Genomic DNA, 27222 nt, shown 5'->3' with positions numbered 1-27222 from the left:
ACCAGCTGAGAATTCTGAATTCTCCCTCTGTGTACTCGAACAGGCGCCGGAATGTGGCGACGAGAGGCTTTTCACAGTAACTTCATTGCAGTGTTAATGTAAGCCTACTTGTGACAATAAAGGTTATTTTTTTTTAGATTGGCAGAGAGTTTGTTTGCTGGTTGGGTGTCCAGTGAAAAGAAAATAGTCAAAACTTTCAGGGAGGAAAATGAGGACACACTTTACACACACAAAAGTTTGGAACTCGCGTCTACAGATGGCAATTGATGTTGGAACAATTATTGATTTTAAATCTGTGTTTGACAGATTTTTGTTATCCAGAAGAGATGTGGGACAGAGGTGGGGATGTGGAGTTAGATCACTGAATGGTGGAATGAGGGGCAAAATGGCCCCCTCCAGTTCCCCATTTTCCTATATTCGGTTAACCTGATGGCGTGAATTCATCCCAGCTTTTATTATCTCCAGACTCCACTACTCCAATGCTCTCCTGGTCAACATCCCACATTTGCAATATCCCACCTGGGCAGCACGGTAGCACAGTGGTTAGCACAATTGCTTCACAGCTCCAGGGTCCCAGGTTCGATTCCCAGCTTGGGTCCCTGTCTGTGCGGAGTCTGCACGTTCTCCCCGTGTCTGCGTGGGTTTCCTCCGGGTGCTCCGGTTTCCTCCCACAGTCCAAAGATGTGCAGGTTAGGTCGATTGGCCATGCTAAATTGCCTTTAGTCCAAAATTGCCTTTAGTGTTGGGTGGGGTTACTGGGTTATGGGGATAGGGTGGGGGTGTGGGCTTGGGTAGGGTGCTCTTTCCAAGAGCCGGTGCAGACTTGATGGACCGAATGGTCTCCTTCTGCACTGTAAATTCTATGAAATTTCACCTACATGTAAACATCCAAAACACTTCCGAAAATATATATTACTTGGTCACAAGTTCACTGCTATTTCTGGGATCTTGCTGTGTGTATTAACACTTTTCCTACATCCTACATCCAAAGCCTGTATCCTGACTCGCACCAAATCGCTCGCTGACCTACATTATCTTCCAGTGCGGCAACTCATTGGTTTATTTTTTTTAAAAATCTCTTTTCTTCAAATTCTGTAGAGGAGTGGGACTGCAGAGAACGCTCTTTCAGAGGGCTAGTGTGTAATCAGTGGGCCAAATGGCCTCCTTCTATACTGTAAATGTTCTGTGATTCCTCCATGGGCTGCTTCGTCCTATCTCCTCCTGCCCTGCAGCCCCCACCACCTCTGCATCTTTCCAATTCCGACCTCCTTGCACATCTCCAAATTTAATCACTCCACCATGCTCTCAGTTGCCTGGGCCCAAAGCTCCGGAGTCCCCCCCCCCATCTTACACCCTTCTCCCCTCCTTTAAGACGCTGCTTAAAGCCACCCTCTACGACCAAGATTTACATCTCACATCCTGTTGACCTCTTCATCGGCTCAGCGGCAATGAGCTCAATACAGCGCTCTTGGCATATTTCACTCTGTTAAAGATGCTTCATAAATGCAAGTTGTTGTTGTTAAATCATCAGATTAACCTAATTATTTGTTTTCCTTTATTCTTTCATGGTATGTGGCTTTTCTGGTAACACCAATCTTTGGTCCCTATCCCCCAATAGCCCTTGAACTGAGTGTCTTGCTGGGTCATTGCAGAGAGGGGCAGTTAAGAGTCACCCACATTGCTGTGGGTCTGGAGTCACATGTAGGCCAGACCGGGTAAGGGCGGCAGATTTCCTGCCCTCAAGGACATCAGTGAATCCAGAGGGGTTTTCACAACAACCGAAGATAGTTTTGTGGTGACCATTACTGAGACAGAATGTGCAGAATGTGGGCATCGCTGGGTAGGCCAGCATTTCTTACCCATCTCTAATTGCCCTTGAGAAGGCGGTGGTGAGCTGCCTTCTTGAACCCGCTGCAGTGTAGGTACAGCCACAATGCTGTTAGGGGGGGGAAATTTCAGGATTTTGCCCCAGTGACAGTGAAGGAAAAGTGATATATTTCCAAGTCAGGATGAGGCTAGGAGAGGGGGTAAAGAAATGGCAGATGGAGGACAATGTGGAAAACTGTGAAGTTATGTACTTTGGTCGGAAAAATGGAGGTATAGACTATTTTCTGAATGGGAAATCAGAAGCACAATGGGACTTAGGAGTCCCAGTTTAAGATTCTCTTAATGTTAACGTGCAGGTTCAGTCGTTGGTCATTCAGGCTGAGAGGGCTGGAATACAAGAGCAGGGATGTACTTCTGAGGCCGTATAAGGCTCTGGTCAGACCTCATTGGGAGTATTGTGAGCAGTTTTGGGTCCCGTATTTAAGGAAGGATGTGCTGGCCTTGGAAAGGGTCCAGAGGAGGTTCACAAGAATGATCCCTGGAATGAAGAGCTTGGCATATGAGGAACGGTTGAGGGCTCTGTGTCTGTATTCGTTGGAGTTTAGAAGGATGAGGGGGGGACCTTATTGAAACTTACAGGATACTGCGAGGCCTGGATAGAGTGGACGTGGAGAGGAAGTTTCCACTTGTAGGAAAAAGTAGAAACTGAGGACACAATCTCAAACTAAAGGGACGGTCCTTTAAAACAGAGATGAGGAGGGAGTTCTTAAGCCAGAGGGTGATGAAATACTTTAAAACAGAGATGAGGAGGCATTTCTTCAGCCAGAGGGTGGTGAATCTGTGGAACTCTTTGCCGCAGAAGGCTGTGGAGGCCAAATCACTGAGTGTCTTTAAGACAGAGATAGATAGGTTCTTGATTAATAAGGGGATCAGGGGTTATGGGGAAAATGTAGGAGAATGGGGATGAGAAAAATATCAGCCACGGTTGAATGGCGGAGCAGACTCGATGGGCCGAGTGGCCTAATTCTGCTCCTACATCTTATGGTCTTATGGTGTGTGGCTTGGAGGGAATTGTTCAGGTGGTGGTGTTCCTATGCATCTGCTGCCCTTGTCTTCTAGATGGTAGAGGTCATGGGTTTGGAAGGTGTTATCGCAGGGAACTTGGTGAGTTGCTACAGAATATCCTGTACACAGTGAACATGGCTGTCTCTGTGCGTCGGTGGTGGAGAGTTTGAACGTTGAAGCTGGTGGATGGCGTGCCAGTCAAGCGGGGCTGCTTTCTCCTGGATGGTGTCGAGCTTCTTGAGTGTTGTTGGAGCTGCGCTCATCCAGGCAAGTGGAGAGTATTCCATCACACTCCTGTCTTGTGCCTTGTACATAGTGAACAGGCTTTGGGGAGTCGGGAAGTGAGTTACTCGCTGCAGAATTAACAGCTTCTGACCTGCTCTTAGAGCCACAAGATATATATATATTGCTAGTTCAGTTCAGTTTCTGGTCAGTGGTAACCTCCAGGATGTTGATAGTATAGGATTCAGCGATCGTGATGCAAATGAATGTCAAACGGAGAAGAGGTGGTTGAATTATCTCTTTTTGGAGCTGGCCATTGCCTGGCATTTGTGTGGCAGAAGCTGCTTGCCACTTCTCAGCCCAAACCTGAATGTTATCCAGGTCTTGCTGCAGATGGGCATGAACTCCTTCAGTGTCTGAGGAATCTCAGATAGAGCCGAACATGGTGCAATCGTGATCAAACATCACAGTTCTGATGGAGGGAAGATCATTGGCGAAGCGAGATACTCCAGAAATGTTCATTGAATTTAAATTAACACGGGCTGCTGTGGTGGGATTTGAACCCATGTCCCCAGAACATTAGCCTGGGCCTCTGGGTTACTAGTCCAATTCCATTACCACCATCTTCTTCAGCGATGACTCGTTAACCAGTATGATTGTCCACCTGAGAAACTCCGTGTTACTGGTCATAAGCTCTGTGGATCCTCACGCGGTCGATGAGCCCAGTCCGAGGGCCGCATCTTCGACCGCACACTTGGCAGGTGTTTGCGGGAGGTGGGATCGATCCTTGGACTCTGGATCGTGGATTCCTTTCTCAGGCTCCTTTTCCAGGCCTCCTCTTGCCGTCAGGTGTCCTCCAAGAATTGTGTCCCTTCAATCAGGAGGTCCCTCCAAGTAGGTCTCTCCTGAACAAGGGCCTCCCAGGCGTTGACATCCATGTTGCATTTCTGAGGTAAGCCTTCAGAGTGTCTTTGAAGTGCTTCCTTTGTCCTCCTCTTGTCGGGATCCTTCCTTGAGCTGGGCGAAGAAGGTTTGCTGTGGCAGTCGGGACTCTGACATCCGAAGCACGTGGCCTGCTCAACGGAGCTGGTTTCGGCTGATTGTGGATTCACGTCACCACCATCCCACCCTCTCCCCCGATAGCGTCTTTCACACTCCTCAGGGATCCCAAAGAAATTTACTGCTAATGAATTACTTTTGGAATGTCGGCAAAGTGTTAATACACACAGCAAGATCCCAGAAATAGCAGTGAACTGGTGACCAAGTAATATATATTTTCGTCATGATGGTTCATGGAGTATGATTGGGCAGGACACTGGGGAGAATTACCTGGCCCTGGGTTATGTCCGTTGAGATGGCACAACTGGGACCTTGGTTTGATGTCTCATCTGAAAGCTGGCACCTCTGGCAGTGCAGCATTCCATCAGTACTGCACTGGGGCGACAGCCCGGATTCGATGCTTAAGTCACCAGAGTGAGATCCGAATGTATAGCCTCAGCTACACCGCTGGGCAAGTCTGACACCTTAAAGAGTTAATGAGGCTCCCCTCTTAGTGTCTCATCGTCGACCCTGAGACAAGAGCAACTATGGTCACAGAACACACCTGTTACCAGTCAACGAAGGGGTGCAGGGTAACGTCTCTTCATGATGAACTCATTAGCCTGACTGAAGCAGGCCCTTTGTTTAATGTCTCATTTGAGAGCCGGCACCTCTGACAGTTTAGCGTTGGAGTATCAGCTCTGGAAGTGAGCTTCAACCCACACCCTTCGAGCTCATGAGGTGAGATTGCTACCGACAAGCTAAAGCGGGCATCTAAGTAGTTCCAAAAGCAAGGCAGGCAAAGTCAGAAGTAGGTTACAGATTAATGACTCACAGATATTATAACAGCTGACTGGTTCCCATTCAGCTTGCTGATAGCAGTAAGCTGCAAGACAATGCCATATAATGTTGTGCTCACACTCTTGTTGATCCGTAATCAGCGATAGCTTGTGCCCAGCAGTATCAGAGAGTGGCACATCACAGAGTGAAACCATTCAGCCCATCGCCTGCATGCTGGCTCTTTGACAGAGTTACACTATTTGCCTGCCTCTCCTGCTCGTCGCCAGAACCCCACACATCATCAAGAATGTAAGTCGTTGCCTTTTGAAAGTTACTTTTGAATCTGCTTCCAGCAAGCTTTCACGCAGCGCATTCCAAATCATAACAACTCGTCCTGTGATAAACAATCTGATCTGCCTCTCTGATTCTTCAGCCAATTATTGTAAACCGCTGTCCTTGGCTGAGAGAGCCTCTCGCTGGTGGAAACATTTTCTCCCCATCTAGTCTATCCAGTGACAGAGCCTAGATTCACGGTAAAGTAATTATTGGATACATGAAAAAGCCAGTCTGACTCAATATTTTTTTACCTTTGCCATCGATCAGCGGACCTATCTCACAGCTCGCCACCCCTCGTAATTATTTTTTTCCACAATGTAGTAAATATCTTGAGCGTTGCTGAAAAGAGACGTGTTGCCAAAGCTTTTCATCTTGCACCCATCACGACAAACACAAGGATGCCAAATTTCCAGATCAGCACAACAATCCGTACCACATGGGTAAAGTGCTGATTGGTTGGCAGGTCGATTCTGATTGGCTGAGGTGCTGCCATGGAGAAAACAACGGCGAACTGTAGGCTCCCCAAGATCACTGGTAATTCAGAAAAAGATGCAGGGCTTGAACATATGCTTTTTGTTTGCAGAGGGATGTGACATGTGGTATTCTTGCCTTCGCCCTGATGAGTGGAGGATGAAAAGCATTGAAATGAAATGAAAATGGCTTATTGTCACAAGTAGGTTTCAAATGAAGTTACTGTGAAAAGCCCCTAGTCGCCCCATTCCGCCGCCTGTTCGGGGAATTGAACCCACACTGCTGGCCTTGTTCTACTTTACAAGCCAGCTGTTTAGTCCACTGTGCTAAACCAGCCCCCTTTGGCAACGTGGCTCTCTTTACAACAATAATGCTTTCTTTCTTCAGAAGTGAACGTATCTGGTTGCATCATGAAGCAATTTTGTCCTCTTCTATCTCACTTTATTTCACAGATATTTGGCTGAGTTATTCCTGCCGGCTTGTCTTCTTTCTCCCAGTTTTGGGTCCTGTTTCCTTACATTCCAGCCTTTCGACACAATGGACAATTTGCCTGGACCTTTCCTGTCAACTCCCATCATAATCTTGACAATTCCAATTGGATCACCTCTCTTCAAAAGAAACATAGAACATACAGTGCAGAAGGAGGCCATTTGGCCCATCGAGTCTGCACCGACCCACTTAAGCCCTCACTTTCCACCCTATCCCCATAATCCAATAACTCCTTTTAACTTTTTGGACACTTCGGGCAATTTATCACGGCCAGTCCACCTAACCCGCACGTCTTTGGACTGTGGGAGGAAACCGGATCACCCGGAGGAAACCCACGCAGACACGGGGAGAACGTGCAGCCTCCGCACAGACAGTGACCCAGTGGGGAATCGAACCTTGGACCCTGGCGCTGTGAAGCCACAGTGCTATCCACGTGTGCTACCGTGCTGTCCAAACCTGCTTAACATGAGTCTTGCTTTGCGCAATAATGGCCTTCTGGTGATTAAACAATCACAGGATGGTAGACAATTAGCTTTTGTTTTATTCGCTCATGGGATGTAGGTGTCGCTGGCGGTGCCAGCGTACATTTCCCATCCCTGATTACCCTTGAGAAAGTAGTGGCGGTGGGCTCTCCTCCTGAACCGCTGCAGTACGTGTGGTGGAGATACCTCACTGAGCTGTTTGGGAGGGAGTTCTGGAATTTTGACCCAGCGACAGTGAAGGAATGGGGATGTATTTCCAAGTCAGGATGGTTGACTTGGAGGCGGACGTGCAGGCGGTAGTGCTCCCACAGATACAGCATTAAGCCTCTAGATGGTAGAGGTCGTGCGTTTGGAAGGTGCTGTTAAAGGAGCGCATGGTGAGTTCCTGCAGTCCATCTTGTAGATGGGACACATGGCTGCCACTGTGTGATGATAGTGGAGGGAGTGGATGTTGAAGGTGGCAGATGTCAATCAAGCTTTATCCTGGTTGGTGTTGAGCGTTTTGAGTGTTGTTCGAGCTACACTGAACCAGGCAAGTGGAGAGCATTCTTGACTTGTGCCCAATAGATCGTGGACAGGCTTTGGGGAGTCAGGAGGTGAGTTACTTGCCGCAGGATTCTCAGCCTCTGACCTGCTCATGTAGCCATAGTATTTATATGGCTGTTCCAGTTCAGTTTCTGGTCAATAGTAACCCCTAGGACGATGATAATGGGGGTTTCACTAATGGTAATGGCATTGAATGTCAAGAGACAATGGTTGGATTCTTTCTTGTTGGAGATGGTCATTGTCTGGCACTTGTGTGGCGTCAATATTATTTGCCACTTGTCAGCCCATGCCTGGATATTGTCCAGGTCTTGCTGTATTTCTACACTGTCTAAGGAGTCAAAAATGGTGCTGAAATCACCCACAAACATTCTCAATTCTGACCTTATGATGGAGGGAAGGTTATTGATGAAGCAGCTGAAGATGGAGGGCACTAGGACACTACCCTGAGGAACTCCTGCAGTGACGTCCTATGACTAGGATGCTGGATCACCAATATCCTGGGGGTTACCACTTACCAAAAATGAACTGGAGTAGCTGTATAAATACTATGTCTACAAAAACAAGTTGGAGGCTCGGAATCCTGTGGTGAGTAACTCACTTCCTGACTCGCTACAACCAGTCAGGAGTGTGATGGAATGTTCTCCACTTGTCTGGATGAGTGCAGCTCCAACAACACTCAAGAAACTGGAGAACACCCAGGACAAAGCAGCCCATTTGATTGCTGCCCCTTCCATAAATGTTCACTTCCTCCATCACCAGCGTACCGTAGCAGCAGCGCGTACCATCGACACGATGCACTGCAGAAACTCACCAAGACTCCTTCGGCAGCATCCTCCAAACTCACGACCACCACCATCGAGAAGGACAAGGGGAGCAGGTACCTGGGAATACCACAACCTGGAAATTCCCCTCCAAGTTGCCCTATTATGTATTTTCTTTTATTCCCTTTTCTTCTCATGCACTTAATGATCTGTTGAGCTGCTCGCAGAAAAATACTTTTCACTGTACCTCGGTACACGTGACAATAAACAAATCCAATCCAATCCAAGTCACTAATATCCTGACTTGGAAATATATTGCCGTTCTTTCTTGTTGCTGGGTTAAAATCCTGGAATATCCTCCCTAACAGCACTGTGGGTGTACCTGCACCACAGATACTGCAACAGTTCAAGAAGGCAGCTCACCACCACCTTTTGGAGGGAAATTAGGGATGGGCAATAAATGTTGGCCGAGTCAACAACACCCACATTCCACAAATTAATTCATAATAATCTTTATTGTCACAAGCAGGCTTACATTAACACTGCAATGAAGTTACTGCGAAAAGCCCCTCGTCGCCACATTCCGGCACCTGTCCGGGTACACGGAGGGAGAATTCAGAATGTCCAAATTACCTAACAGCACGTTTTTCGGGGCTTGTGGGAGGAAACCGGAGCCCCCGGAGGAAACCCATGCAAACACGGGGAGAACGTGCAGACTCCGCACAGACAGGGACCCAAGCCAGGAATCGAACCTGGGACCCTGGCGCTGTGAGACAACAGTGCTAACCACTGTGCTACCATGCCGCCAAAAAAAGCACCATCATTTTCCTCTGTGCTACATATGACTTCAGCCAGGAGAGAGTTTCCCACCCGATTCTGTTTTGACTTCAATTTTGCGAGGGGCCCTTGATGCCACACTCGGCGAAATGCTGCCACTCTCACCTCAACTTGGACTCAGTTTCCTCAGCCCATCCGATCGGCGACCTTGGCTGTCGGCGCACGTGTTGCGTCGTTAGGTAATGATGATTGGCCCTGACGCTGCTTCCCCACAAAATGAAATACCATCCCACACTGCCGAGACACGCACACAAACTGGCTTGTCAATTAGGCCTCAGTGGCAGTGCCATTCGGTCCCGCCACGGGAGCTAATCCCATTAACAGTGCCGCGGTTGGAGGCACTGGTGGATCAGAACGTCCCCAGCCAAGCCTCCCTCGCTATCCTGGCAACCTTACTGGCGGCATGCATTTTCCTTCATATCCCATTGGAGAGAGTGCTGCAAATTAGGCACATCTGTGTCATATGCTTGATGCTATGATCACACCAAGGGGCAGCGCCTGCTGAAGGGGATAACTTAAATTCCCAACACATTTCCCAATTAACTGCTGTCCCTTTATTGTACGCCGGAGGTGAAGCAACGTATTGAAGGCCTTAACTAAAACTGGCTCATATATTCACTCCTTTCAATTGCATTGCTGCATTTGAATTCTGATCATTCTTTAGTCTAATTTAGTATGGGTCTGCATCACTTTCAATCACATATGTCTTTAGAGATGCATGATTTTCAATTTTAATTTCCATTTTATTTAATTGTTGGCCATAAAAAATTCTATCAGCTGGCCTGGCCCTTTTCACTCTGGTCTTTGCAGCAACTGAGGGAAAGCGTTCACAGAGAGAGGATGAGTGAGAGAGAGAGAGAGAGAGAGGGAGAGGAGAGGAGCATACAGGCTTGGTCTGCAGACGCAGTGCTGTGCAGATCAATGGGGGAATGCAGTGATCAATCCATTCTCTACTCTGCAGTAGAGCTGTTAATGGAGGAGAAGCTTAATAAATGACCATGGCTTCCATCACCTAATGGCATGCTCCCCTTCCGGCTGCTACTTAAAGCAACTGCAATGAATATGTCTCTCTCTCTCTCTCTCTCATTTCTGTGCTTCTCTATTTCTCCTCTCTTTTTGCCTTTCTTTTTTCCTCATCTCTTTCTCTTTTTCCTTTCCATCCGTCCTCATTCCCTTCCTTCTTGCTCTCTTTATTTCGTTCGCTCTATCCGTGCTTACTCCTTCCTATTTCTCTCCTTTCCGTCGACAACTTTCAATTGTTCTCCTTCTACTCCTTTCTCTTTCCTCCCCTCTCTCCCTTTATCCACCTCTTCCATTATCTCTCCCTCTTTCGTTCACAGATGAGAACATGGGAAGTAGGAGCTGACTGCTCTTCCACTTCAATACCGCTCACTGCACTATCACAGCACCCCCAATGTTCCCTCAGGGTCCAAAAAGAAAATCTGTCAACCTCATGGGCGTGATTATCCGACCCCCCACCGGGTCGGAGAATCGTCGGGGGCCGGGATGAATCCCGCCCCCGCCGTGTCCCGAATTCTCCGCCACCGGAGATTCGGCGGGGGCGGGAATTGCGCCCCGCCGGTCGGCGTGCCCACCCCCGGCGATTCACCGGTCCGCGATGGGCCGAAGTCCCGCCGCTGTCAACCCACGCCAGCCGGCGTGGATTGAACCACCTTTCGAACGGCGGGACAAGGCGGTGCGGGCGGGCTCCTGGGGGGGGCGCGGGGCGATCTGGCCCTGGGGGGTGCCCCCATGGTGGCCTGGCCCGCGATCGGGGCCCACCGATCCGCGGGCGGGCCTGTGCCGTGGGGGCACTCTTTTCCTTCCGCCTTCGTCATGGTCTTCACTATGGCGGAGGCGGAAGAGACCCCCTCCACTGCGCATGCGCGGGGATGCCGTGAACGGCTGCTGACGCTCCCACGCATGCGTCGCGCACCAAAGGCCTTTCCCGCCAGCCGGCGGGGCGGAAATCAGTCCGGCGCGGGCCTAGCCCCTCAAGGTGAGGGCTCGGCACCTCAAGATGCGGAGAATTCCGCACCTTTGGGGCGGCGCGATGCCGGACTGATTCGCGCCGTTTATGGCGCTGGTCGGCGGACAGCGCGGTGATTGCGGAGAATCCCGCCTCTTGTCTTGAATATACTCAGGCACAGGCGGCGGGATTCTCCACCGGCGGGATGCTCCATTTTGACGGCGCCCGGGACTTTCCCAATGGCGTGGAGCTGCCCCATAATGGGAAACCCCATTGCCCGGCCGGCGTAACGGGGCAGAAATGTGGCACGTCAGGGCAGAGAATCCAGCCCATGGGTTGCTGCAGCTCTCTGGGGTTGAGAATTCTAAAAATGTACGACCCTGAGAACGAGAAAAGTTTCCCTCATGCCAGTCCTGAAAGTGGCCACCCTCCTCTCGGGATGATGCGACCAATTGGAGAGGTATCCGCTCAGCGTGCACCTTGTTAAATCCCTTGAAAATATATGATACAATGAGATCACCTCTTATTCCTTTAACCTCGAGGGGATAAGGGTTTAGTCGACTCCATCTCTCAGCATGGGATAATCCCTCGTCCCAGGAACCAATCTAGTGAACCGTCATACGTTTTGTTTCGTTCCCTTCCCTCTCTCTTGCTTTCTTTCCTCTGGCTGGCACCCTATCAGATTCTGGAACAGCAGCATCATCAGTCAATTAAAAAGTGGCGCAAAATTGTTGGAACCCTCCACTGAGAACACTAAAAGTTCAGAAATAGCAGCGTGTGTAAGACCATTCGTCCCCTCCTGCCTGCCCCTTCATTCAATTGGACCTGAGTGAGGCCTCGACTCCATTCTCCCTCCTGTTCCACATAATCCTTTACCCTGTCATAGTTCAAAAAGCGACCCAACTCAGCCTTGAACACATTCAGTGATTCAGCATGCGCTGCTCTCTCTGGGCAGACAACGCCAAAGATTCCTGAAATTCCGAGAGAGGAAATTTCGCCCCATCGGCATCTTAAACGGGGCGACCTCTTGTTCGGAAACTATGGCTGCCAGTTCTAGATTTCCCAAGAGGTGCTCTTAAGCGTCTGCCCGGCCAAGACCCCCCCCCCCATCAGAATCCAGTTAGGACCATGTCTCATTCTTCTGAACTGCAGGACACAATGAACAGTCACACTGCACCGGGTTTTATTGCTGGAACCGCTACACCAGTTACAAGGAAGCACGGTTAGAAATTGTGAAGAGAAGTGGTGACTTGGCAACGGATTAGACAGGTTGGCATAAATAGACAGATAAATTGTTCCAAAGAAGCAAAACATGAATAAAAGCAGTCATATGTATGGATTGTTAGATATATAGAGAGCAGGAACCAGGCACAGGTGAAGAAATGGATGTGCATAACTGCTGGATTGAGAGAACACACAATCTAGATGAATATCTTATTCGGAAGGCTGATTATAATGGATGAGGGCTAATGAATAATAATAATCTTTATTGTCACAAGTAGGCTTACATTAACACTGCAATAAAGTTACTATGAAAAGCCCCTAGTCACCGCATTCCGGCACCTGTTCGGGTACACAGAGGGAGAATTCAGAGTGTCCAATTCACCTAACAGCACGTCTTTCAGGACTTCTGAAAGGAAACCGGAGCACCCGGAGGAAACCCACGCAGACACGGGGAGAACGTGCAGACTCCGCACAGACAGTGACCCAAGCCGGGAATCGAACCCGGGACCCTGACAAGCCATATTGCTAACCATTATGCTACCGTGCTGCTGAATCGTACCCAATAATAGTACCCAATAATACCCAATGAATAGTCATTGTTACAAATCCTAATTGCCTCCCTGCTGGCCCACCATCCTTAGCTCCTGATGCAGTTTGAACTGGCTCCCTCTATTCAACTTCCTCAAAAGGTCACAACAAAGGTTTACATTTCCTTTTGATGAGGATTGGCCATTTCCAAATCTGAATGTATTTAAGTAATTAAGCCGTGAGTGAGCAATAACGAGCCAATCAAATAAGGGTTTCTTGAGTTAAAGAAAGAGCAAATGCATTCACCACTAACAGACACAACGTCACGCACACGGGTATCGGTAATAAGGGAAGTTAGAGGCCAATAGAAAAAGTAAGAATAATATAATTAAGAATCCTTGGGCAGCACGGTAGCATAGTGGTTAGCACAGTTGCTTCACAGCTCCAGGGTGCCAGGTTCGATTCTGGCTTGGGTCACTGTCTGTGTGGCGTGTGCACGTTCTCCCCGTGTGTGTGTGGGTTTCCTCCGGGTGCTCCGGTTTCCTCCCACAGTCCAAAGGTGTGCAGGTTAGGTGGATTGGCTCTGCTAAATTGCCCTTCGTGTCCAAAAGGTTTGTTGAGGTTACGGGGATAGGGTGGAGGTGTAGGGATAGGGTGGAGGTATGGGCTTAGGTAGGGTGCTCTTTCCAAGGGCCGGTGCGGACTCAATGGGCCGAATGGCCTCCTTCTGCACTGTAAATTCTATGATTCTATGAATCCTCTGATTGCTCTGCAGGCATAAATTTGTAAATGTTGTGGCTCAGCTGGTTTTGTGGATGCAGCCAGATGTAGAAGCTGTTGCAATTATTACAAGATCTCAGTTTGCGGGTGGATTTTGAGTAAGGTTGCCTCCAAACTGGTTAATACACTTGTTCCAAAAGAGAGGGACAGGGAGAGAGCGAAGCCCTTCAGCCTGCTTCCTCTACTGTAAACATTATTGTTGCTCCTTGTCTCACTTGCAATCTCTCTGCAGGCTGCAGCCTGGCTTGTTATATTTCACCCACCTGTGTCGTCCCAAAAGGTTTTGGGTGGATCTGTCTTTGTCGGCCATTGTTTCAATGTCCAGTTTAATGTATCTCCCTTAGACAGTGACGGGTTTTGATGGGTCTGAAGGTTTGGTTGTTTTTCACCTTCACCTGGAAAGTTTGTTCTGTCTCATTTCAAGTTGCAAAATTCCCAATCCGTTGAAAAGTCATATTTTCTACAATAAAGGGGCATAGTTTCATGGCAATATAGATGAGTTTCCCATCAAATATCCCGTGATATTGCCCAACTCTACTCATGCTTCAGCCTGTCTGCTGTTGAAACTCTCACCCATGCCTGTGTTATCTCTAGACTTGGTCATTTCAATGATCTATAAGGCTATAAGATGTAGTAGCAGAAGTGGGCCATTCGGCCCATCGAGTCTGTACCACCATTCAATGAGATCATGACTGATCACTGAGAGAAGAAATTCCTCCTCATTTCTGCCTTAGATGGGCTTACGCTGAGATTATGCTGTCTGGTCCTAGACTCTCTCACAAGGGGAAACATCCTCTCAGTATCTACCCTGTCAAACCCCCTGAGCATCCAATACATCTCAATGAGGTCGCCTCTCACTCTTCTAAACTCCAATGAGTACAAGCCCACCTACTGAACCTCTCATAAGAAAATCCCTCCATATCCGGGATCAACCTAGAGAACCTTCTCTGGACTGCCTCCAATGCCAGTATATCTTATCAGTATGTCTGTATCCCTCTGTAGACTCCGTGTCATCTTCACCACTTGTCTTCCCACCTATCTTTGTGTCAGGCGCAACTTGGCGATAGTACATTCCCGTCCCTCATTCAAGTCATATATATATTGTAAATAATTGTGTCCACAGCATTTCATGCCTGACCTCCCATCCTATACCTTTCAAAATCTTCTGCTCATTCAAAACTCTATTCCCTGTAACTTAACTCACACAAAGTCATTTTCCTTCAACCCTGTACTTTCTGACCTACATTGTCTTCTCTGGTAAAGCACCACTTCATTTTTTAAATTCCCATTCCAATTTGAAATTGTTAAATTTAAATATAGTTGTTCGGTAATACAGAACTTGAGTATTACTGAAAAAAGAGACCTTTTGTCGAAGCTTTTCATCTTGCACTCATCAGGACAATTCATCAGGTACCCAACCAGCCTGGGCTTGGAAATCTCAAAACACAGTGTTCAACATTAGATGTGACTTCATAATCGGACAACATTTGCTCAATAATCCTCAGCCTCAGTGCTCTCAGAATTACGTTGACAACCAATTTAAGGTTGTCAGTCGGGCTTGTAGTGTGGCTAGGGCCAGTTCTTTACAGTCAGAAAGAAAATGTGTACAGATTGCACCTGTTTCAGCTAAAAAAAAAAATAAGTGACAACCATTTGCTGGTTCATTCCTCAGGGCAATGTCTTGGCCAGTCAGAGTCAAGCTACTTAGTTTAAATTTCAAACAATGCTTGGTTCTGCGTGGGTTTCCTCCGGGTGCTCCGATTTCCTTCCACAGTCCAATGACATGCAGGTTAGATGGATTGGATGGACATGCTAAAATTGCCTCTGAGTGTCCAGGGATGTGCAGGTTAGGTGGGGTTACGGAGATAGTGTGGGTGAGTGGGCTCTTTCAGAGGGCCGGTGCAGCCGAATGGCCTCCTTCTGTACTGTAGGAATTCTATGGTAGTTAACTGTCAGTCACCATCAGCTGGTGCATTTTCCATGGCAATGCCTCTACCACTCAGAGCCCATTTGCCAACCAATCAGCACTCTCTTCTCATACAGTACAAATTTGTTATTTCCCTTTACACTACATTCTAGCGAAATCGAAAGGCGAAAGCTTCAGCAAAATGTCTCTTTTTCCTTAGGGCAGCACGGTAGCACAAGTGGATAGCACTGTGGCTTCACAGCACCAGGGTCCCAGGTTCGATTCCCCGCTGGGTCTCTGTCTGTGGGGAGTCTGCACGTTCTCCCTGTGTCTGCGTGGATTTCCTCTGGGTGCTCCGGTTTCCTCCCGCAGTCCAAAGACGTGCAGGTTAGGCGGATTGGCCATGATAAATTTCCCTTAGTGTCCAAAAAGGTTAGGAGGGGTTATTGGGTTACGGGGATAGGGTGGAAGTGAGGGCTTAAGTGGGTCTGTACAGATTCGATGGGCTGAATGGCCTCCTTCTGCACTGTATATTCTATGTTCTAAATTTTAAAAATGTTAAGCTTGCGTTGAATCTTGGTTCGACCACATTTAGAGTATGTTGCGCAGTTCTGGCCTCCACGTTATAAAAAGGACCTAGAGGCACTGGAGAAGATTTACTGTAACCGGAAGGTTATAACCAGGAGGAGAGATTGAACAAGAACAGCTTACATTTGTACAATGCATTAAATATTATTTTAATTTTAATTATAACAAATTAGATAGGGCTAGGCTCATTTTTTTCGAAGAAAGACAGAGAATTGCCCTGATAGAGGCCTGTGAAACTATGAAGAGGTTTGACAAAATAGAGAGAGGGAAGATATTTCTGGGAGATTTAAAAAAAAACAGGAGCCATAAAGATATGATAGTTACTTATAAATCCACCACAAATACAGGGGAAATGACTTTACCCAGAGGGTTGTGTGGTACTGGCCAACGAGTTGAGACAAATGGCACAGTTTATTTTTGTGTCATGGGGCGTGGGTGTCGTTGGCTCTGCCAGCATTTATTGCTTTCCTTAGTTGCCCTTGAGAAGGTGGTGAGTGGTGAGTTATCTTCTTGAACTGCTGCAGTCCCTGTAGGTACACCCACAGTGCTGTTAGGGAGGGAGTTCCAGGATTTTGACCCAAACATATGTTGAAGAGGAAGCCATATAAACTCATGAGGGAGAACAAATTGGAGAGATCTGCTGCTCGGTTGGATGAAGTAAAGGGGGAGGAGGCTCATGTGGAGCTTAAACTATTTGGTCTAAGAACCTGTCGCTTTGCTGTAGGTTCTGTGCCCTTCAATGTAATTATACCAGGATGCAAACCAACAATTGCTCCCCAATTACTCATTTGGGTCCTGTTCATTTTATTCGGTGCTGTCGTGTATGTGTCTTGAAGAGGTTCTGTCCTCTTGACTGCATAACATGTTCCTTTGCTTATCTCTCTGTCAAGGGATAAACTTCAATCATCATCTTCCTTTTCCTGCTTTTTAGGTTGGTTAACCCTCCAAATCGCCTTGGCAGAAAGTCCTCACTGTTCGAGAAGAGCACCTTGACTTCATTTCAGTCTAATTGGAGGAGGTACCCTGATCGCAAGATGGTCACCGCAGACTCAGATGGATAATACCGGGGCTAAATGCAATTAATTGGTTCTGTTCGGTTTTAAATGGAGCCCTCTGGATCTCAGCCCAGTCGCAACAGGTGAAGATCGGCACTGAAACCCCGGCTGCTTTTTTTTAACGCTTCTGGGAGGTCGCATGCTCGCATTGGATCATAAACAATGTCCGACTCCAAGGGAACACCATGGATCTCTTTCGCTCTTGCCTCCACCTTGAATATTAACGCCCTGCTCTGGATAACGAGCCTTGCCGTGCGGGTCGGCCTCCTCACCTGCCAGGAAAGCTATCCCATCGTCACCACCAACTACGGGAAGCTCAGGGGGGTCAGAACACCACTCCCCAATGAGATCCTGGGACCCGTGGACCAATACCTTGGAATACCGTACGCCTCGGCTCCGACTGGCGAGAGGCGCTTTCAGCATCCGGAGTCCCCGTCCTCTTGGACAGGCGTCAGGAATGCCACCCACTTCGCCCCAGTCTGCCCTCAAAATATTCACGGGATATTGCCCGACGTCATGCTGCCAGTTTGGTTTACTTCCAACTTGGATATCGTGGCCACTTACATTCAAGATCAAAGCGAAGATTGCCTTTACCTGAATGTCTATGTCCCGACTGAGGATGGTAAGTTGCCACGTTTAACCCTCCCACCCCCACCCCCCGGGAAAATGGGGAATCAAAGAGCGGGGAAACGAAGTCAATGTTGATTGGTTGATTGATTGATTGATTGAGCCGGGTTATCCTTTCCCCAGCAATACCGATCGTGTTTGTCGGCCTTCGTGAGGGGGAATTCCTTCAAACCGTCGTGGTTAATGTGAGAAAATCGCCGTTCAGCACAGATTCCCCGGGAGGGGGTTATATTTAGAGGTGTAATGGTGTTCAGAAAGAGAGAAAGAAATAAGAAAATCCATGCTACCCGTCCTCAGACTCGACGAGTAAACCAATATGGCCGCCCTGCGCATGTTTTAATAACCAAGTACAATTAGTTGTTCTCAAGAAGCTGGCGACCCACTTGCATAAGTTGTCTGATTTTATTTAGTCCGACAGTGAGCTGTTGTTCTTCACCCTGCACCCCTGATGGGGGTCCTTTTACCTTGTGAGGCATTAACATGATCATGGCATGACTTATTGTCAGCCAATCAATGGCGCTGTCACCTCGGTAACCAATAGATCGACAAAGTCCCATTTAACCGCGCCCCCCCCCTTGATTCTTTCATTTTACAGCCAACATAGCTTTTAGCGAGCTGCCTTCAGTCAGACTGCAAACTCAAATCGCCAGAGAGATCAGCTCCAGATACTCACGTCAATTGTCACCACAGTAAAAATAAGTAAAGTAAGGTCACCGCAGTCCCAGATGACCACAGGCCGCTTTCTCTTTTGTGTGGGGTGGGGGGAGCTAACTGGTGGTGATCTAACCTGTGGGTCACCACATCTCAGGCGAGGGGCAAGTTTGAGAAGGCGGGGTCTTCATGAATAACCTCGGCCGGTATGGGAATTGAACCCACGCTGCTGGCCTCCGCTCTGCATCATGAACCAGCCGACTGAGCTAAACTGGCCCTAGACCGGCTAAACTGCAACATACATTCGGGCACTTTCCGGTCAAGCCAGTCCAAGATCGGAAATTCCCGCCCGAGGTCAACAGACCTTTAACTTGTCCGCCCCGTCCATGACCATTCCTGAGGTGGGTGGGACTGGAATGTATAGCCCCTGCGCAGGTTCTGGAGATCTGAATTAGAAACGGAAAGTGCAGGAGAAACACGCCAGCTGGTCGTGGCGCGTCGCTGACCTTTCGAGTCGGAACCGCCCCTTCTCCAGAACCGCGATCCTCCACCTTTTCACCAGGTTCCTGGAGCCAGGAACGGCCGCCTTTGGCTTCTCGCCCCACATATCTGTACATTTGCCTCCCCCCTGTAGCTTTCCTTGTTTGAAATTTGCTGCCCAGGCCGGTCCCACTGGCCTGCATCCATGTTGCCGGCCCCCTTCGTAACGCGACATTTTATTTCAATGGATCCACGAATAAGATGAGATGAGACAAAGAGGGGCAGGACAAGGCTCTTACGGAGCAAAAATACGAGCAGAGGTCAATTGGGCCCAGTACCCTATACCTGTAGCCTGAATTTAACCGCAAGCGGTATACCCTGAGGCCTCAGTGGGAGCCTTCATTTCATTTTCAGTTCTAGCAAGTGTGTAAGGATAGAGGCAGGAGTAGATCACTTGGCCCTTCGAGCCTGCTCCGTCAGTTAATAAGAATATGATTGATCTGAATGTGGCCGTAACTCCAATTTCCTGACTGCCAGCATCCCCGAAATATTAAAGATTGGCTAAAGTCCCAGCGAGTCGGAAAGAGGCTTCTTGTAATCCAAATCCATTTTTTTTTCTAAAAAGACAAAGAAGTTAATTTCAAACCGGCAAAAAAAAAAATAATGAATAGCTGCTAACTTTCTTCAACCTTTCAGGAGTTGAGAATAGAAACGCCATTAATAACCGCAGCTAGCCAAATGGTCTCCCGAAAATTAGTGCAGTGACCTGATTCAATCTATGCTGGCTGCTGGGTCTGGGGGTGTTGGAATGGTGTGGAGACTTTGTAAATTGCTTTCGTCATAACTATAATAGTGTTCGAAAAAATAGCTGCTGTTTTTATTATCGAGAAGATCGCTGTTCGTCATCTGTCCGATGACAATTGTAAGGCCATGTTGGTTGATCTATCATATTTATTACAGATGTTGTTTCAGAAGAGTTAAAAAAAGCACAGTGGCTCACTCCACTGTGGTCTGCCCTGATATGCTTGCCTTCATTTTAATAGCTCTGGTCATCACGCCATTATATGTGTTGTACAGAGCGCAGTGTGAGGTCCTTTGGGGAAGTGGGTAGCATACCCGTTCTCCGAACCAGCGGCTGGATTTTGCGACTCCCCTCCCCCGCCCCCACCACTCGCCACACGTCCTGCCATGGCAGGGCCGGAATATCCCGCCCGAAGCTCGGGGTTCAAATCCCAGTCCCAAGATCTGATGGCCACGGAACTCTTTTAAAAAAATATTCGTTCTTGTGATGTGGGCGCCCCTGGCTGGACCAGCGTTTGTTGCCCATCCCTAATTGCCCTTGAACTGCGGGCGGCGCAGGAGCACAGTGCTTAGCACTGTTGCTTCACAGCGCCTGGGTTCCAGGTTCGATTCCCGGCTTGGGTCAATGTCTGTGCGGAGTCTGCACGTTCTCCCCCGTTGTGCGTGGGTTTCCTCCGGGTGCTCCGGTTTCCACCCACAGTCCAAAGATGTGCAGGTTAGGTGGATTGGCCATGATAAATTGCCCTTAGTGTCCAAAAAGGTTTGGTGGGGTTATTGGGTTACGGGGGTAGGATGGAGTTGTGGGCTTAAATTGGGTGCTCTTTTCAAGGGCCGGCGGAGACGCGATGGGCCAAATGGTCTCCTTCTGCACTGTAAATTCTATGAACTATGTGGCTTGCCAGGCCATTTCAGAGGGGGGCAATTAAGAGTCCACTGCATCGCTGTGTGGGTCAGGAATCACGGACGGGATTCTCCGACCCCCCGCCGGGTCGGAGAATCGCCGGGGGTTGGCGTGAATCCCGCCCCCGCCGGTTGCCAAATTCCCCGGCACCGGATATTCGGTAGGGGTGGGAATTGCGACGCGCAGGTTGGCGGGTCCCCCCCCGGCGATTCTCCGGCCCGTCATGTTACCGGCCGGACAAGGCGGCGGCGGGGGGGGGGGGGGGGGGGGGGGGGGGGCGGGGCGGGGGGGGGGGGGCGGTCTGGCCCCGAGGGGTGCCCCCACGGTGGCCTGGCCCGCGATCGGGGCCCACCGATCCGTGGGCGGGCCTGTGCCGTGGGGGCACTCTTTTCCTTCCGCCTTCGCCATGGTCTCCACTATGGCAGAGGCGGAAGAGACCCCCTCCACTGCGCTTGCGCGGGGATGCCGTGAGCGGCCGCTGACGCACCCGCGCATGCGCCGCACGGCAAAGTCATTTCCGCGCCAGCTGGCTGGGCACCAAAGGCTTTTCCCGCCAGCTGGCGGGGCGGAAATCAGTCCGGCACGGACCTAGCCCCTCAAGGTGAGGGCTCGGCCCCTCAAGATGCGGAGAATTCCACACCTTTGGGGCGGCGCGATGCAAGCCTGTGAGTGCCGTAGCAACTCGGGAAGTCCGGCTGGCTCCGCTGGCCGGCTATGATCAGGTCGGGGCCAGTACAGGATTCGAGTTCCGTGCCGGCTATGCTGGATTTGGGACCTGCTCTCTTTTCCCTACCCATGGTGGAGGACGTGGCACTGCGGGCCGGACTTGCCTCAACTAGAATTGGCAACCATAATGCTGTCGAGGAGCCAGCAGTTGGGACTCTCCCATTACTAATGCTCAAATGACATGACAACCAAATGCCTCTTACGATTTATGTTTTCCCTCACCAGAGAGTGGCATGGAGCAGCCAGCCCCAAATCGTTAGATGTATCGAGCCTTGGCCTCCTCCTATTAAGTAACTACTTGCTGTCTCTCGGAGACACCACTTAACAAATGAATCTTCTGTGAGAGCTTGACAGCATCTGGAAACTCAACATTGGAGTCCCTGTTCACTGTTTGTGGTGAAGTTGACCGCGAACATCATCGGGGATGTTTGATCGGGTTCCGGTGGGTATGTCGGTAACTGCCGATTTCTGTCTGTAAAGGGCAACTGAAAATACGACAGGCTGGCGCAGCTGATGGACGTTTAGATGACTACCTGGCCAAGGATTTCCTCTCCTTATGTACACTCACTGCCTCCGATGTGCACTTGCTGCCCCGTTTTTTATTCGGTCCTGCCAGTAATCCTGGGTGAGCTTCTCTCAGGCCTCAAAAGTCAATACAAAACTCATGAGTGAAGCCTCCAGAGTGCCCTTGTCATGCTTCCCTTGACAACCATGGGAGCGCACCCCCCCCCCCCGCCCCCCGATTGGAGCTCTCCACCAAAGATTTGCTTTGATAAGCGAGTGCCAGGCATTCTGGCCACATGACCAGCCCCAACTCAGTCTTGATTGTCTCAATAGGGTGTGGATGCTTGACATGCCAGCAAAGCTGAGCGTCTCATTGTCTGATGGTGTGTGTTGCCGTCTAATCTTCAGAATCTTCCGAAGGCAGCTCCGGTGAAAGTGGTTGGGCTTCTTAGCATGAGGTTGGTGCACAGTCCAAGGCTCGCATGTATAAAGCAGATTGGGCAGGACTATTGCTCTACAGACTCTCAGTTTGGTGGGCAAACTGACTCTCTTCATTCCCAGACTCGTGTTCAAAGTCCGCTGAAGGCAACACTTCCTTTGCCAATTCTTGTCAATATAGACAGCTCGAGAGATTGTGCTGATGAGATAAGGGAACTTATCCACTGCCGACAACTTCTGGTCATGAACTAAATCCCCGGGCTCGGGATAGGGCTTTCCCGGAACAGGCTGGTAGATTATTTCAGGTTTCTTTGTGCTTTCTTTGTGCGTTGGCAGATTTCCTTCTCTGAAAGGCAGGAATGATCCAGGCTACTTTTTTAAAACAATCGATGATACTTCCAGGGTCACCTTCACTGAGGCTGACTTTGTGGGCGCGATTCTCCGAACCCCGCGCCGGGCCGGAGAATCGGCGCTACCGCGCGACGCCGCCCTGACGCCGGCGCACTCTTCTCTGAGGTGCGGAGAATCGGCGCCATTTGCGCCGGCGCGTTTTGCGCGGCGCTGGTCGCGGGCCGCTGTCCGCGGCCGGGCCGCCGATTCTCTGGCCTGGATGGGCCGAGCGGCCGCGCGGAAACGGCGGAGTCCCGCCGGCACCGTTCTCCCCTGCTCGCAGCCGGCGGGAACTCTGCGCGAAGGGTTGGGGGGGGGAGGGGGGTGAGGGGGGCTCCGTCCCCGGGGGGGCTCGTTGGGGGGGGGGGGAGGGGGGTGAGGGGGGCTCCGTCCCCGGGGGGGCTCCGTCCCCGGGGGGGGGGGGGGGGCCTCCGATGAGATCTGGCCCGCGATCGGGGTCCACCAATCGGCGGGCCGGCCTCTCCCCCCCCCCAGGCCTATTTTGTTGCGCGGCCGGCCCCTGAACCCCTGCGCCATGTTGCGTCGGGGCCGGTGCACTGAAGAAGTCCCCCGCGCACGCACGGCTTGACGCTCGCCCATTTGGCACCGGGAAGGGAGGCTGGAGCGGCGTGAACCGCTCCAGCGCCGTGTTGGCCCCCTGTAAGGGCCACAATTGGTAGTCCCCGCGTCACGACGACGTTCACGACGGCGCGAACATTCTGTCTCCATTTTGGAGAATCGCGCCCTGTATTTCAGGTTTATTAATTAAATTCAAAATCCGCTCGCTGCTGTGGTGGAAATTGAACGCATGTCCCCCAGGGCATTAGCATGTGCCTCTGGGTTGGTTGTTTGGTAATATTACGACGAGGCCACCATCTAACCCTGAGCGGTTCTGGCATTTTCTGAAAAGCGATCAAGGTCTCCCGACATCATTGTCCCCATCCTCATGCATCGATAACGGATGTTGATTAATCATATCCATCAGTCTCTTATCGTCTGGTCACGAGGTGAGCAAAAGTCCCAGTGTTGGAAAGCTTTGGGAAGCATAGGTCTCCCCGAGGAGGTTTGATCCATAGATTAGCCACACTCAATAAAACATTGGGCAGAATTTTCCACTCCTTCAATGGTGAGTTGGCCGGAGCAGGGGGCTTGTAAAATTCCATGGATGGCCTCCACAATGAATCCCCACCCCAGCCCCAATCTGTATACAATTTTATGGTGGGATGGAAGACACCTCGGCCTCAATTGAGATATTAGGGACCATTTAAGGAATCTTTCCCACAATGAGGCTGGCTATCTGACTCGATGCACCCAATCATTCTTTGCAACATTTTTCATACCTTTCTTTTCAAGTTGAGCAAGATGGCTCATGGACAAGATCATACTGTCCTATTAAAATCCACCTTAAACTACAATTGTCCAATGAAGTGACTAATGTTTTCCCCAGATATGATACGAGAGAGTCTCTTAACAGTATCAAGCTGTTTAAACTTCTTTGATTAATTTTCCATCCTTCGCAAATGTTACTAATTCATCAGTAAAAATAGCAGTAGCTTTCTTTCCTGGTCACTTTCACACGTTAATAACCACGGGGCAATTAAATGATCCAAATCTCTTAAATTACTGCTTCTTTCAAAGAATTAGAGAATTAAAAACAGTTTTTGTCTGATAAAACGTATAAAAATCATGCTTTCTCGTTTCTCTACATTTCAAAAGGAATCAAGCTGTGTAATCCTCCACCAATATCAGTTTGTATCACTCTCTCTGAGCTATCAAAACACTTTAGGCTACTTTGGACAGTCAAATTAGCATTTTTAATAACATACCCGTTCAGTCATGTCAACCAGGGACAGGAGACAAATCATGGTCTTCTCTGATGCTTCTCCTGTTTCTAGACCCCTTATTCCCTACCCCCTTGTTAACCCCACCCCCCACCACCATCCCATCAATCATGCATGATTGATTAGGGCAGTACGGTTGCACAAGTGGCTAACACTGCGGCTTAACAGCACCAGGGTCCCAGGTTCGATTCCCCGCTGGGTCACTGTCTGTGTGGAGTCGGCACGTTCTCCCCGGGTTTTCTTCGGGTGCTCCGGTTTCCTCCCACAGTCCAAAGACGTGCAGGTTAGGTGGATTGGCCATGATAAATTGCCCTTGGTGTCCAAAAAGGTTAGGAGGGGTTATTGGGTTACGGGGATGGGGTGGAAGTGAGGGCTTAAGTGAGTCAGTGCAGACCCGATGGGCCGAATGGCCTCCTTCTGCACTGTATGTTCTATGATTTTCTTTCCCTTTCAGGACTTACCAATCAATCACAGAGAGAACTACTAAAGTGATAAAGCCCACTGTTGGCATCTGGTTACAAATATATCTGCAACATGGGTCATTAATATTAAGAGCAGCAATGATATAATGCAGTGCTAGTTTGTGTGCACCATATAGGTGATCCCACCATAATTATTACCAACCCAGAGAACGCATATTTTACTTATCAGTATCATGCAATATTGTTAATTTGACAGGAAAATATTCCTTTCATTATTTATGACACTGTGTGGATGACAACATTGATTTCAGCGATTGCCTCAGCCTTCATTAACATGGTTTACACATTGCACCATATGGACAAGGTGACAGTAAATTGGGCAGCACGGTAGCACAGTTTGGGTCACTGTCTGTGCGGAGTCTGCACGTTCTCCCCGTGTCTGCGTGGGTTTCCTCCGGGTGCTCCGGTTTCCTCCCACAAGTCCGGAAAGACGTACTGTTAGGTGAATTGGACATTCTGAATTCTCCCTCAGTGACCGAGCAGGCGCCGGAATGTGGAGACTTGGGGGCTTTTCACAGTAACCTCATTGCAGTGTTAATCTAAGCCCTACTTGTGACAATAAAGATGATTAAATTAAATACTTGGGGGAAACATTCAATATTTGGAGCCTGGATAAACCGTTCGGTGGAAGTAAAAGACATTCTCCTGGTTGGCTGCAGAATCATTATTTCATACAAGGGTGTAAATGGATTCTATTTTACCAGTAGTCTCAGTGGATAGAATTATCAAAGGATTCCTGAGTAACAAAGTGGAATATTTGAATGGCATAGGTTTTCACTGTCAGTGAGAAGTGTTGGAAACCTCATGTGTCTCTGTGTAACACAACCTTTAAGAGGCCAGAGGACAAAGATTGAATGATTCACAATTGCATCTATATTTTCTTAATCAGCAAGTCCGAAGACTGGTGAAGTGTTGATTGGTGTTTCTCACTACAATATAATTTCAATATCCGCTATGCAGCACAGCTTTATCATATTTCAATGCCTCAAAAAACTCCTGTAAGCACCAAGATGGACTGTGATAACAGGTAAGTAGGCAAAAGAATAAGATTGAAGTCATCTTAAAAATCATGTGCAATCTAAAACAGGTTACTGATTGGTTATGAGCCCATTATGTGCTACCAATTCAACCCCACAGAACCTGATCATAGTAAACTTCCATAATTTAAAAAAACAGAACTACAGCCATGATTCCACACTCTGTTTACAAGATAATTATACTGACATAGATTGTCGAGCACAATTCATCTCATTGATCCAACATACACACTAATGTATTCGTAGCATAAATATTCCATTTAGCCCCTCGAGCCTGCCCCACTGTTGGATAACATTGCCTACATGATACCAGTGACTACAATTCAAAAACACTTAATCAGCTGCAAAGTGATTTGGGACATCATACCATAATGTACCGTAAATGGTAAAACTCTTAGGAATATAGAAAGTCAGAGAGATCTGGGCGTGCAGGTCCACAGGTCTTTGAAGGTGACAACACAAATGGACAAGGTAGTCAAGAAAGCATACGGGAGGCGGCATGTGGTGCAGTAGTTAGCACTGGGACTGCGGCGCTGAGGACCTGGGTTCGAATCCCGGCCCCGAGTCACTGTCCGTGTGGAGTTTGCACATTCTCCCTATGTCTGCGTGGGTTTCGCCCCCACAACCCAAAGATGTGCAGGTTAGGTGGATTGGCCACACTAAATTGCCCCTTAATTGGAAAAAAAATAAAATAATTGGATACTCTAAATTTATGGAAAAAAAAGAAACCATACGGAATGTTGTCGTTCATTGGACGGGGCATCGAGTATAAAAACTGGCAAGCCATGCTACAGTTGTAGAGAACCTTGGTACGGCTGCACTTGGATTACTGCACACAATTCTGGTCGCCACACTACCAGAAGGATGTGGAGGCTTTGGGGAGGGTGCAGAGAAGGTTTACCAGGATGTTGCCTGGTCTGGAGGGTGTTAGCTATGTGGAGAGGCTGAATAGACTCGGACCGTTTTCATTAGAAAGACGGAGGTTGAGGGGTGACCCGATAGAGGTCTACAAGATTATGAGGGGCTTGGATAGAGTGGATGGGCAGGCACTCTTTCCCAGGGTGGCGGGGTCAGTCACCAGGGGGCATAGTTCTAAGGTCTGTGGGGCAAAGTTTAGAGGAGATGTGCGAGGCAGTTTTTTTACAACGGCGTTCAAAAGGCATCGCGACAAACACATGGATAGGATGGGTATAGAGGGATACGGCACAAGGAAGTGCTAAGGGTTTTTGCTAAGGTTGGTATCATGACCAGGCTTGGACTGCCGAAGGGCCTGTTCCTGTGCTGTATTGTTCTTTGTTCTTTGTTCTGTCATGAAAGAGGCTGAATATATGTCGGTTTTGTCTTTCTTTCATTACACCTGCAAACAGGAGACAGAGCGACCATAGTAATGGTGAAATTGGGGGCCCAATGCTGATTCTCTAAGTATAATTAATCACAGAG

The 27222-nt window shown here is 49.0% G+C and overlaps 1 protein-coding gene across 4 annotated transcripts in view; it reads left to right on the top strand.

Moving 5' to 3' along the window:
* Positions 1–27222, top strand: part of nlgn4xa (neuroligin 4 X-linked a) — a 322177-nt gene that overhangs the window by 3789 nt on the left and 291166 nt on the right. For all 4 annotated transcript variants that reach the window (XM_072477361.1, XM_072477358.1, XM_072477360.1 and 1 more), the window contains exon 2: positions 16781–17526. In XM_072477361.1, the coding sequence (XP_072333462.1) occupies positions 17067–17526 (460 nt within the window). In that variant the 5' untranslated portion in view covers positions 16781–17066. The remainder of the gene's footprint in view (positions 1–16780; positions 17527–27222) is intronic.

Source organism: Scyliorhinus torazame, chromosome 15 (genome assembly GCF_047496885.1).
Source record: "Scyliorhinus torazame isolate Kashiwa2021f chromosome 15, sScyTor2.1, whole genome shotgun sequence".
Classification (NCBI taxonomy): Eukaryota; Metazoa; Chordata; class Chondrichthyes; order Carcharhiniformes; family Scyliorhinidae; genus Scyliorhinus; species Scyliorhinus torazame.
The sequence above is the reverse complement of the archived record's forward strand: the minus strand, read 5'-3'. Positions and strand labels throughout refer to the sequence as shown.